This window comes from Peromyscus leucopus, chromosome 5 (assembly GCF_004664715.2).
Source record: "Peromyscus leucopus breed LL Stock chromosome 5, UCI_PerLeu_2.1, whole genome shotgun sequence".
NCBI classification, from domain to species: domain Eukaryota; kingdom Metazoa; phylum Chordata; class Mammalia; order Rodentia; family Cricetidae; genus Peromyscus; species Peromyscus leucopus.
Genome location: NC_051067.1, coordinates 76,911,257 through 76,932,172, shown reverse-complemented (window position 1 = coordinate 76,932,172; position 20,916 = coordinate 76,911,257). Strand labels below are relative to the sequence as shown.

Here is a 20,916-nt window from a genome sequence, read left to right as displayed (position 1 = left end):
TGCATTTGTGGAGATCAGACGATATGCTCAAGTACTCAGTTTCTCTTCCACTTCATTTGAGCCACAGGCTTCAGGGATTGTCCCATCTTAACATAGAAACACTGTTCCTGGCTTTGCATGGGAACTGAAGATTGGAACTCGGATATCACACTTACATGGCAAGCGCTTTATCTGCTGTGCCATCTTCTTTTCTATCTTTTCTAATTATATAGCTATATTACTGTGTTTTCAAGTGGGTTTGAACCCAAAGTTACTTGTTTTTGTTCTGAACAAGTTTCAATAGTATTTGTTTTTTGTTCTGAAACTGAGTCTCACAATGTAACCCAGGCTGGCTTGGAACTTGCAACAAAGCTCCTGCCTCAGCCTCCCAAGTTTTGGGGTTTCAGATGTAAGCCACCACACCAGGCTTCATTGATATTTCATAAAAGCTAAGTCAGCTTTTGATAAATTCTCTGAGTTTTCCATTACCTAGAAATGAATGTCCTTTTTTGGAAATTAGATGTTTTAATCATTGTTACCATCCTGCAAAAGAATTATTGATACATGCTCTTCAAACTTTGGTCCAGAAGTTGAAAGTATATGTCATAAGGACCTGAAACAGTTCATAAGTCAACTAATTAAACACTTTGCTTAGCATGATGGACCTTCCTATACCAGTCAGAAACATTTGATAGGGCAGCCTTAGAGGGCTTATATATGGTTTGGAGGTGAGGCCTAGGTTGTGGGAGACCCCCTCCCACTTTTACCCCAAGATACTCTTGAAGAGGGAGAAGTGAGAAATATTTAGATAGAAGTATAGAGGAGAGAGAGACAGATAGAAACACAGGATAGCTCAGGAGTGCCTGGATCCTTATGCACCAGCCCCTTCAGTCTCTTCTAAAGGGCTTTTTAAAGGAATGTCAAAGACTTCCCCTTGCTAGATCAAAGCACACCAGACATCCAAGTGCAGACCTTTCCAAACACCTGGTAACCACACAGGTGGTCAAGCAATCCCCTAATGCAGCTCTGCTGGGTAAAGTAAGCTCAGATCTCACTAGGAACCTTTGGGGGCCTCCACACTAAGTGGCATATTGTGAGCTTCCTGCTGACTCTTGACCTATGGGACCTAGACTTTTCGTATCAGCTTGCACAGATATGAGGCACCAGAGGAAGAGGAATGGAGTTTAAAAGCTGTCAGCAGTTAAACATCAAAGAACGGAGTCAGCTCCCTTTTACTGTAAAACAAAGTCTCTGAATATAGCCCCATTCCTAAATCTTGGCATTGTTTGCTCTTTCTACATGTTGGGCTTCTTTGGCATGTTTTCACTATCATATAAAACTTCTGATACTGTTCCACAGAGGCTGTAGCTTCCAATGTCTGTCCAGTATTCTGGGATGTCCATTCATTTAACAGGCCTCTGTCTCTCCTGTTCGACTCAGCTCCTAGGCTCCATTAGTTGCCAACTGATTATTCTGTTGTTTCTGATAATGCATTAGGTGTAGATGAATTTCTAAATGGTCTTATTAAATAAAAAACACAGAGCCAGATATAGGGGTGAAAGCCTTAGAGAGATCAGGAATATAGGGAAAGCCACCAGCCCACCTTACCTCACCAACTCTGCAGCTTCCAAATGCGAGTTACTTCCTATCTACTCACACCTATATGCCTTGCTGTTCAGCCATCTGATTTGCTCTCTTTGTTCAGCTACATCACTTCCTTTTCCTGCCCAGCTCTGTTACTTTCTTGTCTATCTGTACAGACCTCCAGACCTCCATGGCTAACTAGTGTTGGAATTTAAGGCTTGTACCACCACACCTGGCTCTGTTTCCAGTGTGGCCTTGAGCACACAGACATCCTGCCTGCCAATGATAGGATTAAAGGTGTGTGCTAACATTGCATGACTTATGTGTTGTGGCTGGCTTTTCCCTCTGATCTCCAGGCAAGCTTTATTTATTAAAGAACAAATAAAATATCACCACAATTAGGTATATATGTACATTGCTCCATAGTTTAATTATTGTGTGTGGATTCCTTTGCAAGTTCTTTGTTTGTTTGTTTGGTGGTTTGTTTTTTGTTTTTGTTTTTGTTTTTGTTTTTTTGGGGTTTTTTTTGTCCGTGTTAGAGGTTTACTCATACTCCATGAAGGTTCTTAATAGTTCTTTGTATGGTTATTTCCTAGTAAAGTAGCTGGTCTATTGCCTAAGTAAACTGATACACTCTTATTTCCACCAAATCTCTATTTATTGTGAGCACACACTTAAGTTTGAACTTCTCCACATGCTCTTTTGGATCAAGTGAGCTTTTCTTAAAGCTCAGCTTTGTAGTTGTCTATGTTGCAGCCTGCCTTTCCTCCAGGGCATAATCTTGAGCCATGAAGATGCCCTTCTGAATGACACCACTGTTTTACAGAAAAGTGGCCGTGTTCCTTATTCTGAAGAGAAATGAATAAATGCCTATTCATCCCAGATTAGGCACCAATGAACAAGGATACAGTCCCATCCAAGTCCAGCTTAGGGAACAATGAGTTCATTGGGCTTACAAGAGCGTGGGGGAGGAATTACTTACAGGAGCAATGTTAACTCCCAAACAGCTATGTCACTGACAAGTTACACCCCAGTGACAGTGACAACTTTCCCAAATGCTGCAGATGGAATCCCCTTCTCAAACTTCCACGTTTTATATGCGCCAGCACTACCAGAGTTCGCATGCAGGACTACATGTAGCTAGGGTACAAGATTGGGTGAGCGGCTGGAGTCACCCAACTCCATGCATGGAGGAATGTCAAAAACAAGCTGCATCTTGTGCTTGTTGGTAACCACAGCTGCTCAAGTTTCAAGACGGCCATGTCATCCTGAAGACGGTATTCTACAACAGACATAGTACAGAATGATACTGGTGCTTCTGATTATTGCCTCTCATTCTAGAATGGAATTTTTTTTTTCCTAGACTGGGTTTCTCTGTGTAGTTTTGATGCCTGTCCTGGATCTCACTCTGTAGATCAGGCTGGCCTCGAACTCACAGAGATCTGCCTGGCTCTGCCTCCTGAGGGCTGGGAGTAAAGGCGTGCACCACCACTTTCCACTTAGAAGGGAACGTTTGCATCTAGTAGGCATTTGCCTACTTAAAAGTTGTCAATCCTAATGTCACACTATGGTTGCATTGAGGATGAGGATTTTATGATGGATGCTAAATAGAGTTATTCTGTCATTTTTCATTCTATAAATTTTAATATGAGAAATAAACAAAATAGCATTAGAACTTCCTTGTCTGGCTTGATAAACTATTCCTTATTTTTGGTATAGTGTTTTAAATATAGTTTTCAGTTTGAGATGCTAAGAATTCTAGTTCTCATTTAAGACCCTTTGTCATTTAAAAATGTCTTATACTGAAATAAATACTCTTATACTAATGTATAAGTAACATTTTGCTGTTAAATAGGCAGAGAATTTAAGATTGATAAGTAACTATAAGGTTTACAATTTGCCAATGTGTCTTTTTTTTTTAATTTATATGTCTTTATTTCATTTTCATAAGCTTTTGGTATCCGGATAGAGGGAACCAGTGTTCAAACAGTAGACTTAAAGCTAATTTGAACTGAGTCCTATTAGGGGTGGAATTTGTCTAACTTATCCTTCTTCATCTATTGAAGTTCTAACCCATATTACTGCAGAATGGGACCTCATTTGGAAATCGGATCATTGCAGATGTGATTAGTTAGGATGAATGGAGTGAGCCCCTACTCTAGGGTGAGTCCTTAACAGAAGGGGAAGCTCAGATTCAGACACATGGGAAGAATGTCAGGTGAGCATGAAGACAGCCAAAGAAGTCAGGGGAAGTGAGCAGATCTGCAGAAGGAACCAGCCATATGCCAACACCTTCATTTCTGACATAGTCCTTGGCACTGGGAGAATATGTTTCTGTTGTTGAAGGCACTTAGTTTTGGGTACTTATTGTGGCAGTCCAAACAGATGGATTCAAGTCAGAAGTTTTTACTTACTCTAAAAATCTAAAAATGTGTCTTTTTTTTCTCTTTTTTTTTGGATTTTTTGAGACAGGGTTGCTCTGTGTAGCTTTGGAGCCTATTTTGGAACTTGCTCTGTAGACCAGGCTAGCCTTGAACTCACAGAGATCCACCTGCCTCTGCCTCACGAGTGCTAGGATTAAAGGCGTGCACCACCGCCCTGTGCAAATGTGTCTTTAAATTAGGATTATTTAAATTATGTAGCATAGCTAATTGAGTTGAAGTTTTTTAAAAAAAAAAACAGTTTAAATATTTCTTTGTTACTTGTGTGCCTGTGTGCGTGCATGTGGGGGCTGTGGGTGGTTAGGTGTGTATATGTGTATGTGTGCACAGAGATGCATATGTGGACATTAGTGCATGTGCATGGTGTGTGTGTGTGTGTGTGTGTGTGTGTGTGTGTGTGTGTGTGTGTGTGTGTAAATCGAAAGAAAACTTTCAGGAGTCAATTATTGACTTCTACTTTATTGAGGTAGAGTCTCTATGTTGTTTCTGCCATGACCTGTACTCCAGGCCAACTGTCTGCTCAGCTCAAGGAATTTTTCTTGTCTCCACCTCCCATCTCATCGTTCAAGTGTTAGGTTACCCATTTTGCCCCAGGAGTGTTAAGATTAAGTTGCACACTACTGTATCCTGTTTTTTTAACTTGATTTCCAGGGATGGAACTCAGGCTTATGCAGCAAGCAGTTTCACTTGCTAAACCTCTCACCAGCCCTAACATTCCATTCTTTACCAGTGTTATCCTTTTTTTTGTTTAAGATAAATATCTACATTTTCAAATGAGAAAATTAGGGAGTATATAAGTCAAAAGCCATCATGCTGAATAAGTTGCTAACTTTTCATAATTATCAACTTCAGATTTCAAAGCTAAAATATACAGTTTTATAAATATTAAGTGTTCATAGCATTTCTACTACATTAACACAATAAAACTCAGTTCTATAGTTTTGTTTGTCGCCCAGGTAGAAGATATTGGTCTCATTTTTTTCAGAAATGTTTTAATTCAGTTTCTTGATTTTTGATTATTTGATTTTAACTTGTGTATATTAAAAAAAAAACCTTAAGCTGTAAAATATCATGTATTGATAATGTAAGCATGTCATTAATAAAAAGTAGTACATTTCTGGTACTAGGGAGATAGATAAGTGGGTAAAATACTTTATATATAAGCATGAGAATCTCAATTCAGATTTCAAGACCCTAATAAAAACCTGGCATAGCAGCTTGTGCTTGTGGCCACTCCAGGATAAGCAAAACTCCATCTAGCCTTGTGGCCAACCAGCCTTGCTGAAATGGTGAGCTCCAGGTTCAGTGAGAGACCTTGTCTTATACCAAAGACTATTGGGGTCCAGGCCCTAAATAGCCTTTTCCCAGGGTTCCAAAAGAGATACTACCAGTGGTGAAAATCTGAGGGATACTCGAATGAATCTAAGTACACCAAGCTCTTTAGTCCATTCACTTTATTCTTCTAAGTCAAAATTCACCCATGTAGTGGGGGTACTGGGTTGTGTGCACTTACAAGCAGTCCGGCATTGTGAGGTTTTCAGGGTCCTAAAAGGAGCTGAAAGGGTCCATACCAAAAACAGTGATTGTCAGCTTCATTACAACCCAAAAGAGGAATGGTTAAAAGATGTGGGGTCAACTAAGGGCTAAAATAGGTTAACAAATCAGAAAAAGGGAATTTATGTGCTCAAACTACATTCCTAGAAGTGGTTAGGTTAAATGTTGGGAGTTACATGTCACTAATAATTCATGAGTAAAATAAAACTGCCTTTTCTTTCCTTTGGAGCCTTATCTGTGTCAGTTTAATTCAGCTGTGCTGTTTTTGGCCAGGGCGGGGGTAGCTAGGCAGCCTGTATCACATTTGATATACCTGGTATGAAAAGGCTCTTTTGTTCTATGAGTTAATTGTTAGAGAGGAAGTCTAGAGAATACCACTTGGGCTATGGAAGAAAGAAGGGTTTAAGCTTAACTTGCACAAGAAACAAAGTTGTGTACCTAACATCAGCCTGACCTTGGCGAATGTCTCCATGTGGATATTTACCTCAATTCAGGAGACTAGAAGGTGGTCTGGAATGCTTATTTTGTCTGCTGTCTGTCCTTGGATATTTGAAAGGTATCTCAGATAAAATGCTTTTGTCCAGAGATGGCCCTGGCCTTGGATGCTTGCTAAAAGGAGATGATTACAGAAGGCAAACATCTGATTCTAATGTTAAAAAAAGGTGAAACAAAAGCCTAGAAGAAGGAAGTCTTGCCTGTGTGATTCTTTTGCCTAAAGAATTATCAATCACACTGTTAGAAGAATCAAATGGGAAAGCTATAATAGCACACATGAAATTCATTGCAGGAGATAGCTGATATATTCAAAAGCCAATATCACCAATACTTCCTTGAGTCTTACTTCCTCTGGAAAAAGTCCTTGACTCTTCCAGGTAATAGCTCTGTCATAATCAGCTGAATTCCTACTTCATATTTCTGCGGCTTGTAGCAGTCTCAAACATAAGTTAGGAAGGATAGAGGAAGACACCCAATGTAAAACAATGAGGTGCTCATTGAAAAGTTTCAACATTAAAGGGAAGGAAATGAGAAGCTAAGTGGGAGGTGAAAATGACCAATATTCACTTGTGCATCTATGAAATTGTCAAAGAATGGAAGATAAGTTTTGAAATTAGATGGTGAAGCAATTGAAGAAGGCATTCAAACTTCAACCTCTGACCTTCAAATGTATCCATGCATGTGAGCACTCAGATACATGTGCACATGTACAAGTGCAGAAGGAGGACATATTTCTGCCCAGCATACATGTCACTTCTTGATGCCTTCCCCAAATTTATTCAAGCAGATAGTGTGCCTATTTGAATAGGATCTGTTCAATTCTGGCACAGCCAGTGCCTCATAATATTTGTCAGTTTGTACATCTGTCTCCTCTAAGGACAAAGAGTTCCTCAAACACAAGAGACATTCTTCATCCATGTCTCTGTGATACCTGTTTGAGTGCTAAGCATATGGAAGCTTCTTGAAGATGTTGGATAGATGAGTGGATATGATGTGCAAAAAAGAAAGAAAAGAAGAAAAGAAATGATCATTTACTGTAAATACATCATTTCTCAGCTGGAGAAAAGCCTCGGGATGGCTCACACTTTGCCTTACCTTCTCCAAGTCCCCCCGGATTTATCACATTGCAAATATTTTATCATATTACTTTTAAGTTCAGCACAGATACTGTCTGGAAACTGTGAAACACCATGTTCCCTTAACATCACTGTCATTCTGTTCTGTAGAAAGTTCCTTGATAGTTTGTACACAGGGAACTGTGAACAGATAAGAAAAGAAGAAGAATTTCTGGACTAGGTGAGAACTAGCTAGAGGTCTGCTGGCTCATCCTTAGCTACATTTTGGGTTCAAGGCCAACCTGTGCTGCATGAAACCATGTCTCATAAAAACAATAAATTGCAACAACAAAAACTTACTTTGGATCTAACTATGCTTTCTGTGGATTTACAAAAATAAAGGCTATCCTTAATAAATCTGTTGTGTTGTGTTTTATAGTTTATTCTGATCTAACAATTATTACAGAGACCAACAGCCTATACTCACAAATATTTTAACTATTTATTATTATTGGGCTGGGGGTGGAGGTGGGGTGGTACTTGAGTACCACAGCATGTGTGTGGAAGTCACAGGATGACTAGAAGAGGTTAGTTCTCTCCTTCCACCATCAGTCCCAGGAGCTGAACTGAGGTACTCAGGCTTGACAGCAGGTTTGATCCTCTGAGCCATCTCTATAGCCCTCTACTCGTAAATTTTAGAGCATTCATCTTCTTGATTAAAATATGTGACTTTCAGTTGAAATTGATTTTACTTTATTTTTAATAGTTAAAATTTCATAGTGAAGAACTTGCAAATAAAAAAGTTACATGGTGAGATTAACTAGAGCAAAAGTCTATATGTGTCAGTGAACTTCAGTGCAATTAGAACAGCTATTCTGTTTCATGTTGTGTTTTACACTTTCACTATCAAATATATTTTTATGTGCTTATCCACCACCAAAGCAGTCATGCATCGTTGGCTGTTGTGAGTACCACTGCTATGAGTGCAGATGTCTCCTATATGTTAGTTTCATTGTTTTTGGTTATATTCCCAGAATTGGAGACTTGAATAATATACTCTTCTCTCTCTCTCTCTCTCTCTCTCTCTCTCTCTCTCTCTCTCTCTCTCTCTCTCTCTCTCTCCTCTCCTCCCTCCCTCCTCCCTCCCTCCCTCCCTCCCTCCCTCCCTCCCTCCCTTCTTTCTTTCTTTCTTTCTTTCTTTCTTTCTTTCTTTCGTTTTTTTTTTTTGTGGACCTTACACACTGTTCTCCATAATAGCTATAATGATTTACACTCCAAAACAATATAGAAAAATTCCCTATTTTCTGCATGTTCTCCCAACATTTTTGTTCTTTCTGATAATAGTTATTCTAACTGTGGAGAAACATCTCATTGTGCTTTTGATTTGTAGTTCTCTGATGACTGATTACTTCGAGCATTATTTTTTTATTTACTGGTCATGTACACTTGTTTCCTTTGAGAATGTGTACCAGATCATTTGCCTATTTTTAAGTTGTACTATTTGCTTCATGTTGCATTTTTGTGCCTTTTCTATACCCAGATGTACAGCCATTGTCAGATAAATACAGCCAGTATTTTGTTCTTTGATCTTAATGTTTCCTTTGCTATTTGTTTATTTTTGCTTTTCATTTTTATGCCTTTGGAGTCATATCAAAAAACATCACCTGTAAATAACTGTTTGTCCTGTGTTCCCTTCTGGTATTATAGCTTTGTAGTTTCAGACCTTATATTTTCATTTTTGAAGCATTTTAAGTCAGTAACCTGTATCCCCACATTTGTTGAAGAGGCTATACTTCCTCTAGTTAACTGTTTTGATGCCATTGTTGGTAATCTGTGGGTCTCTGATGGAATTTCCATTTTCTCCCACTGTTTTGTGTATGATGTTGTCAGTACCATGCTGTCTGGTAGTTTGTCTTGAGACTGGGATTGTGATGCCTCAGCTTTGTTCCTGTTACTCGTGGTTATTGGTTGTTTTGGCTGTTCAACCTCCTTTGTGGTTATATATTAGTTTCTCCCTTTAGATCTAATGTTTGCTGTATATAACTAAGTAAGAGTGTTAGGAGCATATCAGTTTGCAATTTACTTCTTCCTGATGATCTCTTAATATTGTACAGTGGCCTTCTGTATCTTTTTACAATTTGTCACCTAAAGTCCATTTTATTTATGTATACCTACCGCTCTGTTTTGTTTTCCATTTTGAATGTACCTTCTCTCACCCCTTCATTTTCATTTTATGTTATGTCCTTCAAATGAAGTCAGCTTCTTGCAATCAAAGTATCATTCATTGGATCTAATTTTTACCCTTTCAGGAAGTCTGTATCTTTTAACTGGGAAATTCAATCCATTTATATTGAAATTCCTTACTGCTAAATGAAGATATGCCCTTGGCATCCTTTTGGGCTATTTTCTGTTTGTTCTGTAGATCTTTTGTTCCTTTCTTGTTCATCCTTTTCACTTGGTTGGTTTTCTATTGATAGGATTTGATTCTTTCTTTTTCTGTGTATATCTGGCTTGCTGGTGATACTTGTGTGTCTGCATAACTTCATGGTGGTAGTTTCCATCTTTTGCTTCTACTATAGGAGTTTCTTAAATATTTCTTATAGAGCTGTTATGGTAGTGGTAAGTTGTTTTGTCTTTTTCTAATTTTTATTTTATATGTATGCGTGTTTGCCTACATTTTTGTGTACCATATATGTGCCTTCACCTAGAATTGTAGTTACAAATGGTTGTCAGCCATCTGGTGCTAGGAATCGAACCCAGGTTCTCTGCAAAAGAATCCATGCTCTTAACAAATCTCTTCAGCCTCAGGTTCTCTTGTTTTTTGCTTGTCTTAAGAAAAAAAAATCTACTTTTCCTTGTTATCTGAAGGAAATTTTTGGTGTGTATACTATACTACAGTGGTATTTTTTTTTTCTTTTTTTCTTTAAGGACTTTGAACATACCATTCCATTCTCTCCTGGCCTGTAACATTTATGCATAGTAAATCTGCTATTAGTGTAAAGAGAATCCCTTATAAATAATTGTTTTATATTTAGATTTCTGTCTTTGTCTTAGATTTTTGACAGTTTTGACTATGATATGCCTCTGAGAGGGCTGCTATTATTACTATTTATTATTATTATTATTATTATTATTATTTAATATATTTGAGTCCTATAAATGTCCTTTTCCTGAAGATGCAAGATTTATAAAATTTTCAAACATAAGTTCATTAACTTTACTATATATACCCCTTCTTTCCTTTCCTTCTCCTTTTGGTTCATAGACAACCTAAATACATATGCTTCCTTGGTTCATGATCTCCCATAAGTGTCAAAGATGCTTTTTAAATAATTCTTCTTCTGTCGGATTATTTCAAGAACTTGGTCTTCATGCTCAGTAATCTTACTTTTGTCTAATAGTTTTTCTTCTCAGGTGTTGCATTGTTTTGGGATTTTGTTGTTGTTGGTTTGGTTTGGTTTTTTTTTTTTTTTTTTAGTTTATTGACTCCTTTACTACAAATTCGTTTTAATTCCCCTTGCTGGATTTCTCATTCACATCACAGCTTGTTTTACCAGTTTCTGTGAATTGACTGACTGTATTCTCTTGTGTTTCACTATGTTTTCATATTCTTTAAAGAACGTATAACTTTTTATTATATTTACATGTGTGCATGCGTGTGTGTGTGTGTGTGTGTGTGTGTGTGTGTGTGTGTGTGTGTGTGTGTGGCCAGTTTGGGGGAGTCAGTTCTCTCTATCATCTGGGTCTTGGGGATCAAAATCTGGTCATCAGGCTTAAACTGTTTTTTTAACCACATCTTGCTGGCTCTCTTTTCATATATTGTAATTCTTGAGAAATTGGCCAATCTTTTCTTTGTGGTTATCATGTTTCTTTAGAGATGACATGTTACCTAGTTGGTTTGTTGAGCTTATCTGTTTGTTTGTTTGTTAGTATTGCTTGTATGTGTTTGATGATTATTTACCTCTACCAATTTTCTGAGATAACTTTCAAAGTAAAAACCTTTCTCTTTGTAATATCACCTAAGGTATCAGGTTGTATTAGCTTCCATTCTAGGTGTTTGCTTTAATAGAGGTCCATGTACCATTTTCAGCTATTACTAGCCTTGGCAGTGTCTGTGTTTGTGGAGTAGGCCTTACTCTGATGAACATGAGCCCTGTTGTTCTATGTGCTTTATTAACCCCTAATAAAGCTGTTTAATTCTCTCCCAACTCTGACTCTGCCACATATCCACTGTGGCCAATGCCCTGCCCCAAACAGTCTTATTTTCCCTCTGGTCCTCTGTTGTGAAGGGAAACACAACAGGCTCCTCTAGTCTGTGACCTGGTGACATCACAGGATGCAGACATCTTGTGAGACATGACTTTCTATTCACAAGTTCTGCTTTATCTTGCTTGTCATTGAAACTTCAGCCATGCGTTTATTTCACTGTTTCTTCAGTTTCAAGATTTCCTTTTAATATCTTGTAATATTTTTCCAAATTCCTCATTTGTTTTACTTTTTTTTTCCTAATTTGATAGAATTACTTGTCTGTATTCTCTTGTAAACTAGTTGAATTTCCTTGGAATCATCACTTCAAAGTCTTTATCATGCTCTTTTTGGTAACATTTTATTCGTGCTCTTAGAAATACTGCGTTTTTTTGGAAGCATCGTGTTGCCTTGTATTTTAATAGTTGCTGTTTTACTTCACTGATAATTTGCCCATCTATTGAAATTAGTTGTTCTTAACAATTTTTATAAAATCTCTTTCATGGTAGACCACATTCTTCTGAGAATGAGTTTGGTGTTGATTTCTTAGTTGTCTTTGGGGTTGATTTGTTAGGCTTGGTTTCTAGTTAGGCACCGTAGTCTTTTTGAGCAGTGATCGATGGTTTGGGTCAAGGAAGATAACTTGGACAAATGGGGTTGGAAGCACTTTAGTAGCAGATACAGAAATGGTGCACACAGCAGTGGAATGGACCCTCTGTGCAGTGATTCCACCTCAGTCACTCCAGGGCTGTTGAGAGTATAAGGTATATGTCCCCAGGACCCAGGGCTGAACACTACCAATACAAGGGCTTCTAGCCGTCAGTAGTGTCTCTGGTAAAGTTATCCGTAATAGATGAGTCCTTAAACCCTGCTTGAACAAACTGCATTGACAATGTGGGTCTTTGGGTGTTTCTAGGAGTGGTGCTGCTGTATGGCTCATGATAGAACCATCTAGAAGCAAGGACCAGTGAGACACACATCCTCGGTTTTCCTGATAACACAGCATGATAGTAGCCAGCATCAGTAACAGGAACCATACAACACAGGAGGTTCATTCTTAGGAGTGAACTACACAGGGAGAACGTACTATGGCCAGGCATAGAGGAAGTCGGGGTTAGAGACTGCTGTGTTATTCTTAAGCCTGATGGTAGCATACAACAGCAGCAGGTAACAAAAGGGCAGAGCCAAGTTCCTTGGTTTTCAGAGCTGGGTCATTGACCCCTGCTGTGCTAAACAACATGTTTTCTATAGTGTAAGACGCTGCATAAGCTTGGATGCTAGGGTCATAATTTCACTGCTGAGTCTAATTGGGTTTGTGAGTTTACAGCCTTTTTTGTACAAGTACTTTGATATGTATTTGGGCTTCCAAAGACGTGCGTGCGTGCGTGCGTGCGTGTAAGTCTGCCCTCTGGGGTACTATTAATTCTAACAATGGTTTGGTTTTCAATATAGGACCATACTGCAACAGTGTGGATCTGGGCACTGGAAACAATCCAAGTTCTTTGTTTAAAGCATACTGTGCCAACTCTAGGCAAGTCTTCTAACTGGGAGAGCTCCATGGTTCTCCTGAAGCTAAAATTGATGGCCTCCTCACCAATAGCATCTGCTAGGCAGTCTCATTTACCCTTCCCACTATTAGTGAGTCTTCCCAGACAGAGAGCCTGAATAGAAATTTCCAGTACTTTGTTCCTCTTTATATGTTGCCAGCTCAGATTTCTGGGTCTTAATATGGTTTCTGAGTCTCCCTTGTTGAGAACTAGTGTCTTCCTTCAGCCACTCACCTTGAAATGCTGCTGTTCAGTTGTTTGAGCTCTGCTGAAAGAGATGACCACTAACCACCTCTATTTAGCCATGATGGAATCATCCACACTTAGTGTTTCATTTCTAACCAACCATGCTTAGCCCTCATGACTTTTTTGTCACATTGTCAGTTGGCATGGCCATAGCTGTCGAATGCACTGTCCTTATAGTTAGAATTTAGCCCATATTCATGTAAAAGCCTGAAATAGTAGATACCAGAATACTATCTCAAGACAGGGAGAGATAGCTTTGCTGGTCTAACTGTGCTGTTCATCACATTAGGTGGCCCAACTCTACATTCTCGTTGCTTTTTTCAGTCACTTTGGGTAGCAATTGCTATCAGTTTGGTTCCCTGGAAAACAGGGAAGTTTCATTTTAGGAAATATTCTATTAATGGGTGAGAAGAAAAGGAACCAGAGTTGTATTTTGATCTAATGTCACTTAAAATTTCAACTGACTATAACTATATGCGAGCTGTGAACATGGAAGCAGTGACCACACAGGGTTACCCTGAATTCTTTGTGGATCCATGCTCTTGCCAGTGAACTGACAGGTTATTGAATGTGGGTTTCTCAAAACCTCTTCGAAATACTGACTACTTAGGCTGTCTAAGAGCAGAACTACCCACAGCTCATCAAGTAAACCCTTCACTCCTGAGAGATGATCTGGGAGCATCCATTAGCATTATCTTGGGTGTATTCTCTTTCATTCTATTGTGTAACTTACTCTTACCCATCAGAGAGACAGAGGCTTTGTTGCTTTGCTGACTAAACTTTTTTCTTTTTTATTACATTTATTTATTGTATGTATGATGAAGTGGGGGTGGGGGTACACCCCTGTGGAGGGCAAAGAACAATTTACTAGTCAATCAGCTGCTTCTACCATGTGTGACCTTCACATCAAACTCAGGTTATCAGTCTTGGTGGCAATCTTCTTTAGCTACTGAGCCATCGTGTAGGTCTCTAATGTTGTTTTATTTATCTTTTAGAATTTCATACATAAGAACTAAATGTACATCATTTCCACCCCTTCCTCTCCCTTTTTCAACTTTTCTCATGTATCTTTCACTATCTCTCAAATGCATGAACTATTATTTATTTATATGTATATGTATATATGTATGTATATATGAATACAACCTTTTGAGTCCCTCTGGTGTTATTTAGGGCTGACTAGAGGGTTGACCTATGACCTATCAGGGTTATCAGGCTTGTCCCTGGAGAAGACTGATTCTAATATTTATGTATGCACATATACACATGGACACATATGTATATATAGATACAACCTTCTGAGTCCAGTTAATATTGTTCAGATGAATATGTGTTTAGGGCTGACTGCAGGGGTACTTCTGACTGTCAGGGTTATCAGAATTGTTTTTGAAAAAGCCTGATTCTCCTTCTGAGTACACATCATTGCCTTAGTTCTTCATTTAGGGATATGGCCTTGTGAGAGGCCACCTTGGCATGTCAGCTGGTGTTGTCATTGTTCAGGTTATTGCTGCAGTTTCATGGATGCAGCTTCCCCATCATACGTAGAAGACACTGTCTCATAGCTGATGTCCTAAAGATTTTTTCTAATAGTTACTTTATTCACTATGAAATATGATTGATTCTTTATAATGAGTTATCAATAATTAATCATTTCTATTTTATTTCTCTAAGTAGTAAACATTTTTCTATAACCTCTTTACATAATTCAAAACCGAAATGAGATTTTTTTTAAAGGCACTTCAAGTATAGCTTTACTACACTTCCTCGGGTAGCTTTAGTGCTTTACAGTTTTAACAAGCAGCTAGTGAAACTGTAAAAATAGTAGCACTGTATGTTATAGTTCTTAAATTTTTCAAATATGTACAAAGCAAGAAGTTAGTAATTTACCACATTTTATGCGATCACTATGCTAAGACTCATATAGCACCAGCAGGAAAAAGGAATTGTCTTCTAAGAGTAGCAATAAATTACTGGCTGCTGTCTACTATGTGTGGTAACAGAGTAGCTCCAGGCCCCTGAAGATCTGCACTGAGCCTTTGAATCTTTGTCCAGAAGATTCTAGCTCCTTTACCACTAAACAAGCCCACCGTTTTAGCGACATGTGCCATTTAGTCTGAAGAACTCTGACTTGTGCCCAGTTGTCCTGTAGTAGAGGCATGGGTGCCTTTCTTCTGTATTTACTGCTTTCAAGGATCTCAGGATTTATATCAAATGCTTCTTTAGTGATTCTGATTCGTCTGTGAGTAATAATCCTTATTAATCCCAAAAACTTTAATATGCTGATTGCTACCATTTCTTTTCTATTCTTTCTTTTTGTTTGTTTGTTTTGGGGTTTTTTGTTGTTGTTGTTTTGTTTTTCAAGACAACGTTTCTCTGTGCATTCCTGGCTATCCTTTAACTTGAGCTGTAGACCAGGCTAGCCTCAAACTCAGAGATCCACGTGCCTCTGCCTCCCAAGTGCTGGGATTAAAGTCATGTGCCACCACTGCCCAGCTATTGCTACCTTTTCAAATCATTTAAAAGCATTATCATGTACATTCTTCTTAGTAGTCACCATGACCAGTGTATTAGTCAGAGTTTTCTAGAGTAACAGAATTTATAGAAAGTATGTGTATACACACACACACACACACACACACACACACACACACATACATACATATAAATGGGATTTATTAGAATGACTTACTGTGGCCCAACTAGTCCAAAAATGGAGGTGTATGAATAGAAGGTCCAAGAATACAATGGTTACTCCATCCATAAGGCTGTCTCAGCTGGGCTTTAGTATATGCCAGAATCCCAAAGAAGTAGATTCTAATGCCGGTGAAGGAATGAACTTGCTAGTGAGAGCAAGAGTAAGCAGGAAAAGAAGAAGAGGAAGAGGAAGAAGGAAAAAGAAGAAGAAGAGGAAGAAGGAAGAAGAAGCAGAAGCTTCCTTCTTCCATGCCTTTTATATAAAGACTTCCAGCAGAAGGTGTAGCCAAGATTAAAAGTAGGTGTTCCCACCTCAAAGATCAGGATTAGAACTGGATCTTCTCACTTCAAATGTTTTAATTAAGCAAAAAATCATTCACATGTATGCCCATCCATTTTGGTGTTTAGTTAATTTAAGATATACTCAAGTTTACAACCAAGAATAGCTATCACAGCCAATCATATTTAATTGCTCAATAATAATTTGAACACATACTCTTACCAAGTACATAGAAACCACAGAGATAATCAATTAAGCAAGACTCCCACACTCAAGAAACTCCAAAGACATGTGTGAATTCAGAATGTCACCATGGAATAACAATGGGGAAAATGCTGTGCCTTAAGGAAAGATCTGGAAGGAAAGGGAGAAATTTGAGCCAATTTTGAAGAATTCATTTACAAGGTGATTCTGAAGTATAAGAGTATCTTAGGGTTTTTATTGCTGTGATGAAACATCATGACCAAAAGCAACTTGGGGACAAAAAGGATTATTTGGCTTACCCATCCTAAATCACAGTCCACTGAGGAAAGCCAAGGCAGGAGTGAAACTGGGCAGAAGCTGACACAGAGGCTGTGGAGCAGTGCTACTTATGGGCTCACTCTTCATGGCTTGCTCAGTCTGCTTTCTTATAGCACCAAGGTCACAAGCCCAAGATGGTACCACCCACAATGGGCTGGGTCCTCCCACGTCAATCACTATTTAAGAAAATGTTCTACAGGCTACATCCCAATCTTATGAAGGCATTTTCTCTATTGCAGTTCCCTCCTCTCAGGTTCCTATAACCTTTGTCAAGTTGACATAAAACTAGCCAGCACAAAGGGCAAGTACAGATGGAGTGCACATGTAGATGCAAGTAGATGGAGAGAGTATGGTAAAACCCGATGCCAACTGCTCTGTTAGAGTGTGCCTGTGTGAGTAGTAGAAACAGATAATAAGGATTTCCCATGAAAGATGAAATCTTCTACAATTTCTACAATCAGAAAAAAAGGAATGAAAACAACTTTGCGTTTGGTTAATTGTTGTAAGTGGAGAAATGCATAGCCAAATGAGAGGAGATTGCTGATAGGTTTTTCATCACCTACCAGATAAATGCTGCCAGATAAATGTGAAAGTGAATACCTCAGCCAGAGTATGCCTGGGACAATAAAGGTATCAGTCATCTTCATCAAATGCTACAATTCTCTGTCTAGAAGCAAAGTGTCTTCAGACTGATCGTAGCAAATGCTGAGGCATTTGATGTGTGGACATAAAAATTATTCTCCCCAGAGTCAGGAGTCTAAGTTCAGCTAATTATAAGAGTGAGCAAATTAGTTCAAGTTCTTTGAACCAAGCTATAATAATTACATATACCACCTTCATAAACTTGTATAAAATTTGACACAAAGTAATAAAATGTGACTGCTAGTTTCCTAAGCATCATGTTGGGGAAAAGCATTTCTTTAAAATATTCGTGGTCTGGAGTCATAATGAATAATAGCAATTTTAGAGCATATGAGAGTGAAACCACTTTAAAATTCCAAAAGTCACCTACTAGGCTTCAGACCTTTAATAGTCACTAGGTAAAATTGCTGTTATAAAAAAAAATAAATTATATTCCTCAAATAAATGCTTATATGCCTGACCTTGGCATTAAGAGGGTGTTTGGTTTCACTGTCAACGTATTGTTTCCTAAAGACATTTTACCCGTGCACTTTGCAGTCACTTCCTGTAGTATTAGTTTATGAGGACAAACCTTTTGTTACTCAGAATAGGAAGCCTGACTTACTGCCCACTTAATGTGAGCTCTAAGATTTCGGGTGCTGAGTTTGAACATGGTGCTGGACCATCCTGTGATAGACAGAGGCAGCTTTAAGGGTGAAAATGTAAACTGATTGTGATCGAAATAGTGTACCTTGAAATAAAAGAAGATTTAAGAGCCAGATGTGGTGGCACACGCCTCTAATCCCAGCTCTCGGGAGGCAGAGGCAGGTGGCTCTCTATGTGTTTGAGACCACCCTGGTCTACAGAGGGAGTTCCAAGACAGCTAGGGATACATAGAGAGACTTTCTCAAAAATAAAATACAATTTTAAAAGCTAGGACCAGGCTTATAGGTGAAAGATAGTAGTTTATTGACATGTATAAACCTGAGTTCTATCCCCATCTCTACAAAAAAGGAACAAAAAGAAAAAGCTGGAAATAATTGTCCCTGAAAATACAGATTGCATTTGGAGGTCTCATAGCAAATGTGCTCTTAACAATGAAGAGTACATTTTCCTTAATTGTTCTGTTCAAGGTCATCTGCGTTTTTTTAAAAATGATCAAATTTGCTAAAATGTAATCAAACAATTTATGTTAAGGTAGAAATATATTAATAACCATTCTATGTATGGCACTTCTTCCTGCTTTTAAATGTATATACATCAGTATGACTACAAAAATTTACATTGCTGTTTGTTTTCCCTCTAGATTTATTCCTCACAACATTGTCTGCCTCTAATACCTTCCAGTTTGAGATATGGGAAAATCTGGTAAGAAATCATTTCTCTGAAGCATTTTTAAATTCTCGATTTGCATAAAGGCACACAGTCTTATTAAATGAGGTTACTGTGATCATGTGGTTGGTTGCAGCAATAAACAGGAGAGCATTAAGAGCCCTTGCTTGCATTGCTGCACTCAGACTACTGAATCCTGAAGGAAGTGGTTGCTTAAGCATCAGGTTCTGCAGGACTTTAGGCATGACTGCCAATTAAAGCAATAAGCCTGCTCTAATGAAGATGTTAACAGGACCCCTGCTAGCCTGTCAGCTGTTGAAAGAGGATACTGACATTTAATTTTTCAGCTTGATGATTTGTGAACTTTTTTTTAAAAAGTAATTTTTTTCCTCACCTTTATTTAGGCTTACATAATTACATGGAGAACTAAATAATTGGGAGAGATAAGAGAAGATGGGATGGCATAATCAAAATACAGTATACAATTATATGAATGTGTCAAAAAAACAAAATTAATTTTTAAAAGAATAATTAAAAACAAATGACAATTTACTGCCAGGTTGACTGAGATTAAGGAGTCTTTCCCCATAGGTGTTAATAGTTAATAAGTTTTCAAGGCAGTTTCATGCTTTGATTTTTAGCTTAATATAGGTCATATGAAAGATAAATTAACAAAGAGCAAACCACCAGAAATATCAAAGCTCAATTTCAAACTGCATAATGGAAAGTAGAATTCAAGGCCAGTAAAAATGGCCAACTCAGTGACATTTGTCACATATTAGTCAAGTATGAAAGTCTCATTCTTCATGGAAAATGGGCTAATAGTCTGCTCAGTCGAATATCTGCGAAGAAAGCACATGGGTGCAGAGTAGGCATCAAAGTTTAGTTTTAGACTTTTTGATTTTCCACCTAATTACTCCTGATTATCTGGTTGTCTTTTACTCAGTCCAGATTAAAGCCATTCCCTAGATTTTATGAGAATTCTGGGAGTAAATAATCAGTTCTAGCAAATGTACAGCACAAACTCATGGGAAGAGGTTGCTGGAAAGTCATTTCTTTTTTTTTTTTTTTTTTGGTTGTTGTTGTTTGTTTGTTTGTTTGTTTTTCAAGACAGGGTTTCTCTGTATAACCCTGGCTGTCCTGGATCTTACTCTGTAGACCAGGCTGATCTTGAACTCACAGAGATCCACCTCCCTCTGCCTCCCAAGCGGTGGGATTAAAGGCGTGCGCCACCAGTGCCCGGCCTTTTTTTCCCTTTAGTTGTCTTCCCACCCCCACCCCCAAAGGAAAATCGTTTCTTATCACCAGGCCAATGATGTTGCTATGATTCCTGTTTAAGGGGGATCAGAGCCTCTGACTGCCTCTAGGTGACTCACTCAGTTGTTTTTTTAACAGGGCAGGGAAAGGTGAGAAAGATGGCGGAATACACAGTAACCTTGGTCAGTGTCCTGGGTTTAAAATAGAACTGCATTTCTGTGTCTGATGACAGAATCTTGTTAGTGTATTTCTTATAATTGACACTAAGACTCACACTGCTAAAGAACACTTGCTTGAAGATGGCCTTTTATTCCTACCTCAAGTAAATCTCGAGCTTAGAGCACACAAGACCTATTTGATTAATTTATACTGGGGATGGGCAGGCAAGCCTTGATACAAGTAAGTAGAATTTGTATATGAGATTATGAAACACTTTTACATGCACAGGACCCTCTCATTATAGCCTGATTTACAGGTGATCAAGCATAGCAAAACAAGGTTCATGAAGAATACAGATTCTTGATTGAGATCATTTTTCTTTAAATTTTTTTCCTTTAAAGAAAACAAATATTTTTATTAACATAAACTAAGTTGTTTTAATAAAGTGACAGGGTCAGTGAGTAACCATTAAAGTAAAAAATTATCCAAACACTTGGATAAAAAGCTAGTCATGGTGATACATGTCTTTAATCCCAGCACTTGAGAGGTTGAGGCACACAGATCTCTGTGACTTGAGGCCAGCCTGCTCTACATGGCACATTCCAGGCCAGGCAAGGCTATATAATGAGACCCTGTCTGAAGCAAAAATCAAAAATAAAACAAACAAAATAGCCAGGGGACTAGAGAGACCACTCAGTTGTTATAAGCACCAGCTACTCTTTCAAGGACCCTGGGTTTGAATTCAAATCTCAGCACCCACATGGTGGATCACAACTCCAGTCCTAAGTGATCCAATGCTACCTTCTGGCCTCCACAAGCACTGCATGCATTTACTAAAACTGGCCAGCTATGTAGCATGAATCTTAAAAGGTCTTATTATTAAGAACAAACCTCAAGCTGAGTAT

The 20,916-nt window shown here is 38.4% G+C and overlaps 1 protein-coding gene across 1 annotated transcript in view; it reads left to right on the top strand.

Annotated features, from left to right (window-relative positions):
- Itfg1 (integrin alpha FG-GAP repeat containing 1) overlaps positions 1-20,916 on the top strand; it is a 144,125-nt gene that overhangs the window by 53,222 nt on the left and 69,987 nt on the right. The window contains exon 7 of the mRNA XM_028893960.2: positions 18,570-18,631. Within this exon, the coding sequence (XP_028749793.1) occupies positions 18,570-18,631 (62 nt within the window). The remainder of the gene's footprint in view (positions 1-18,569; positions 18,632-20,916) is intronic.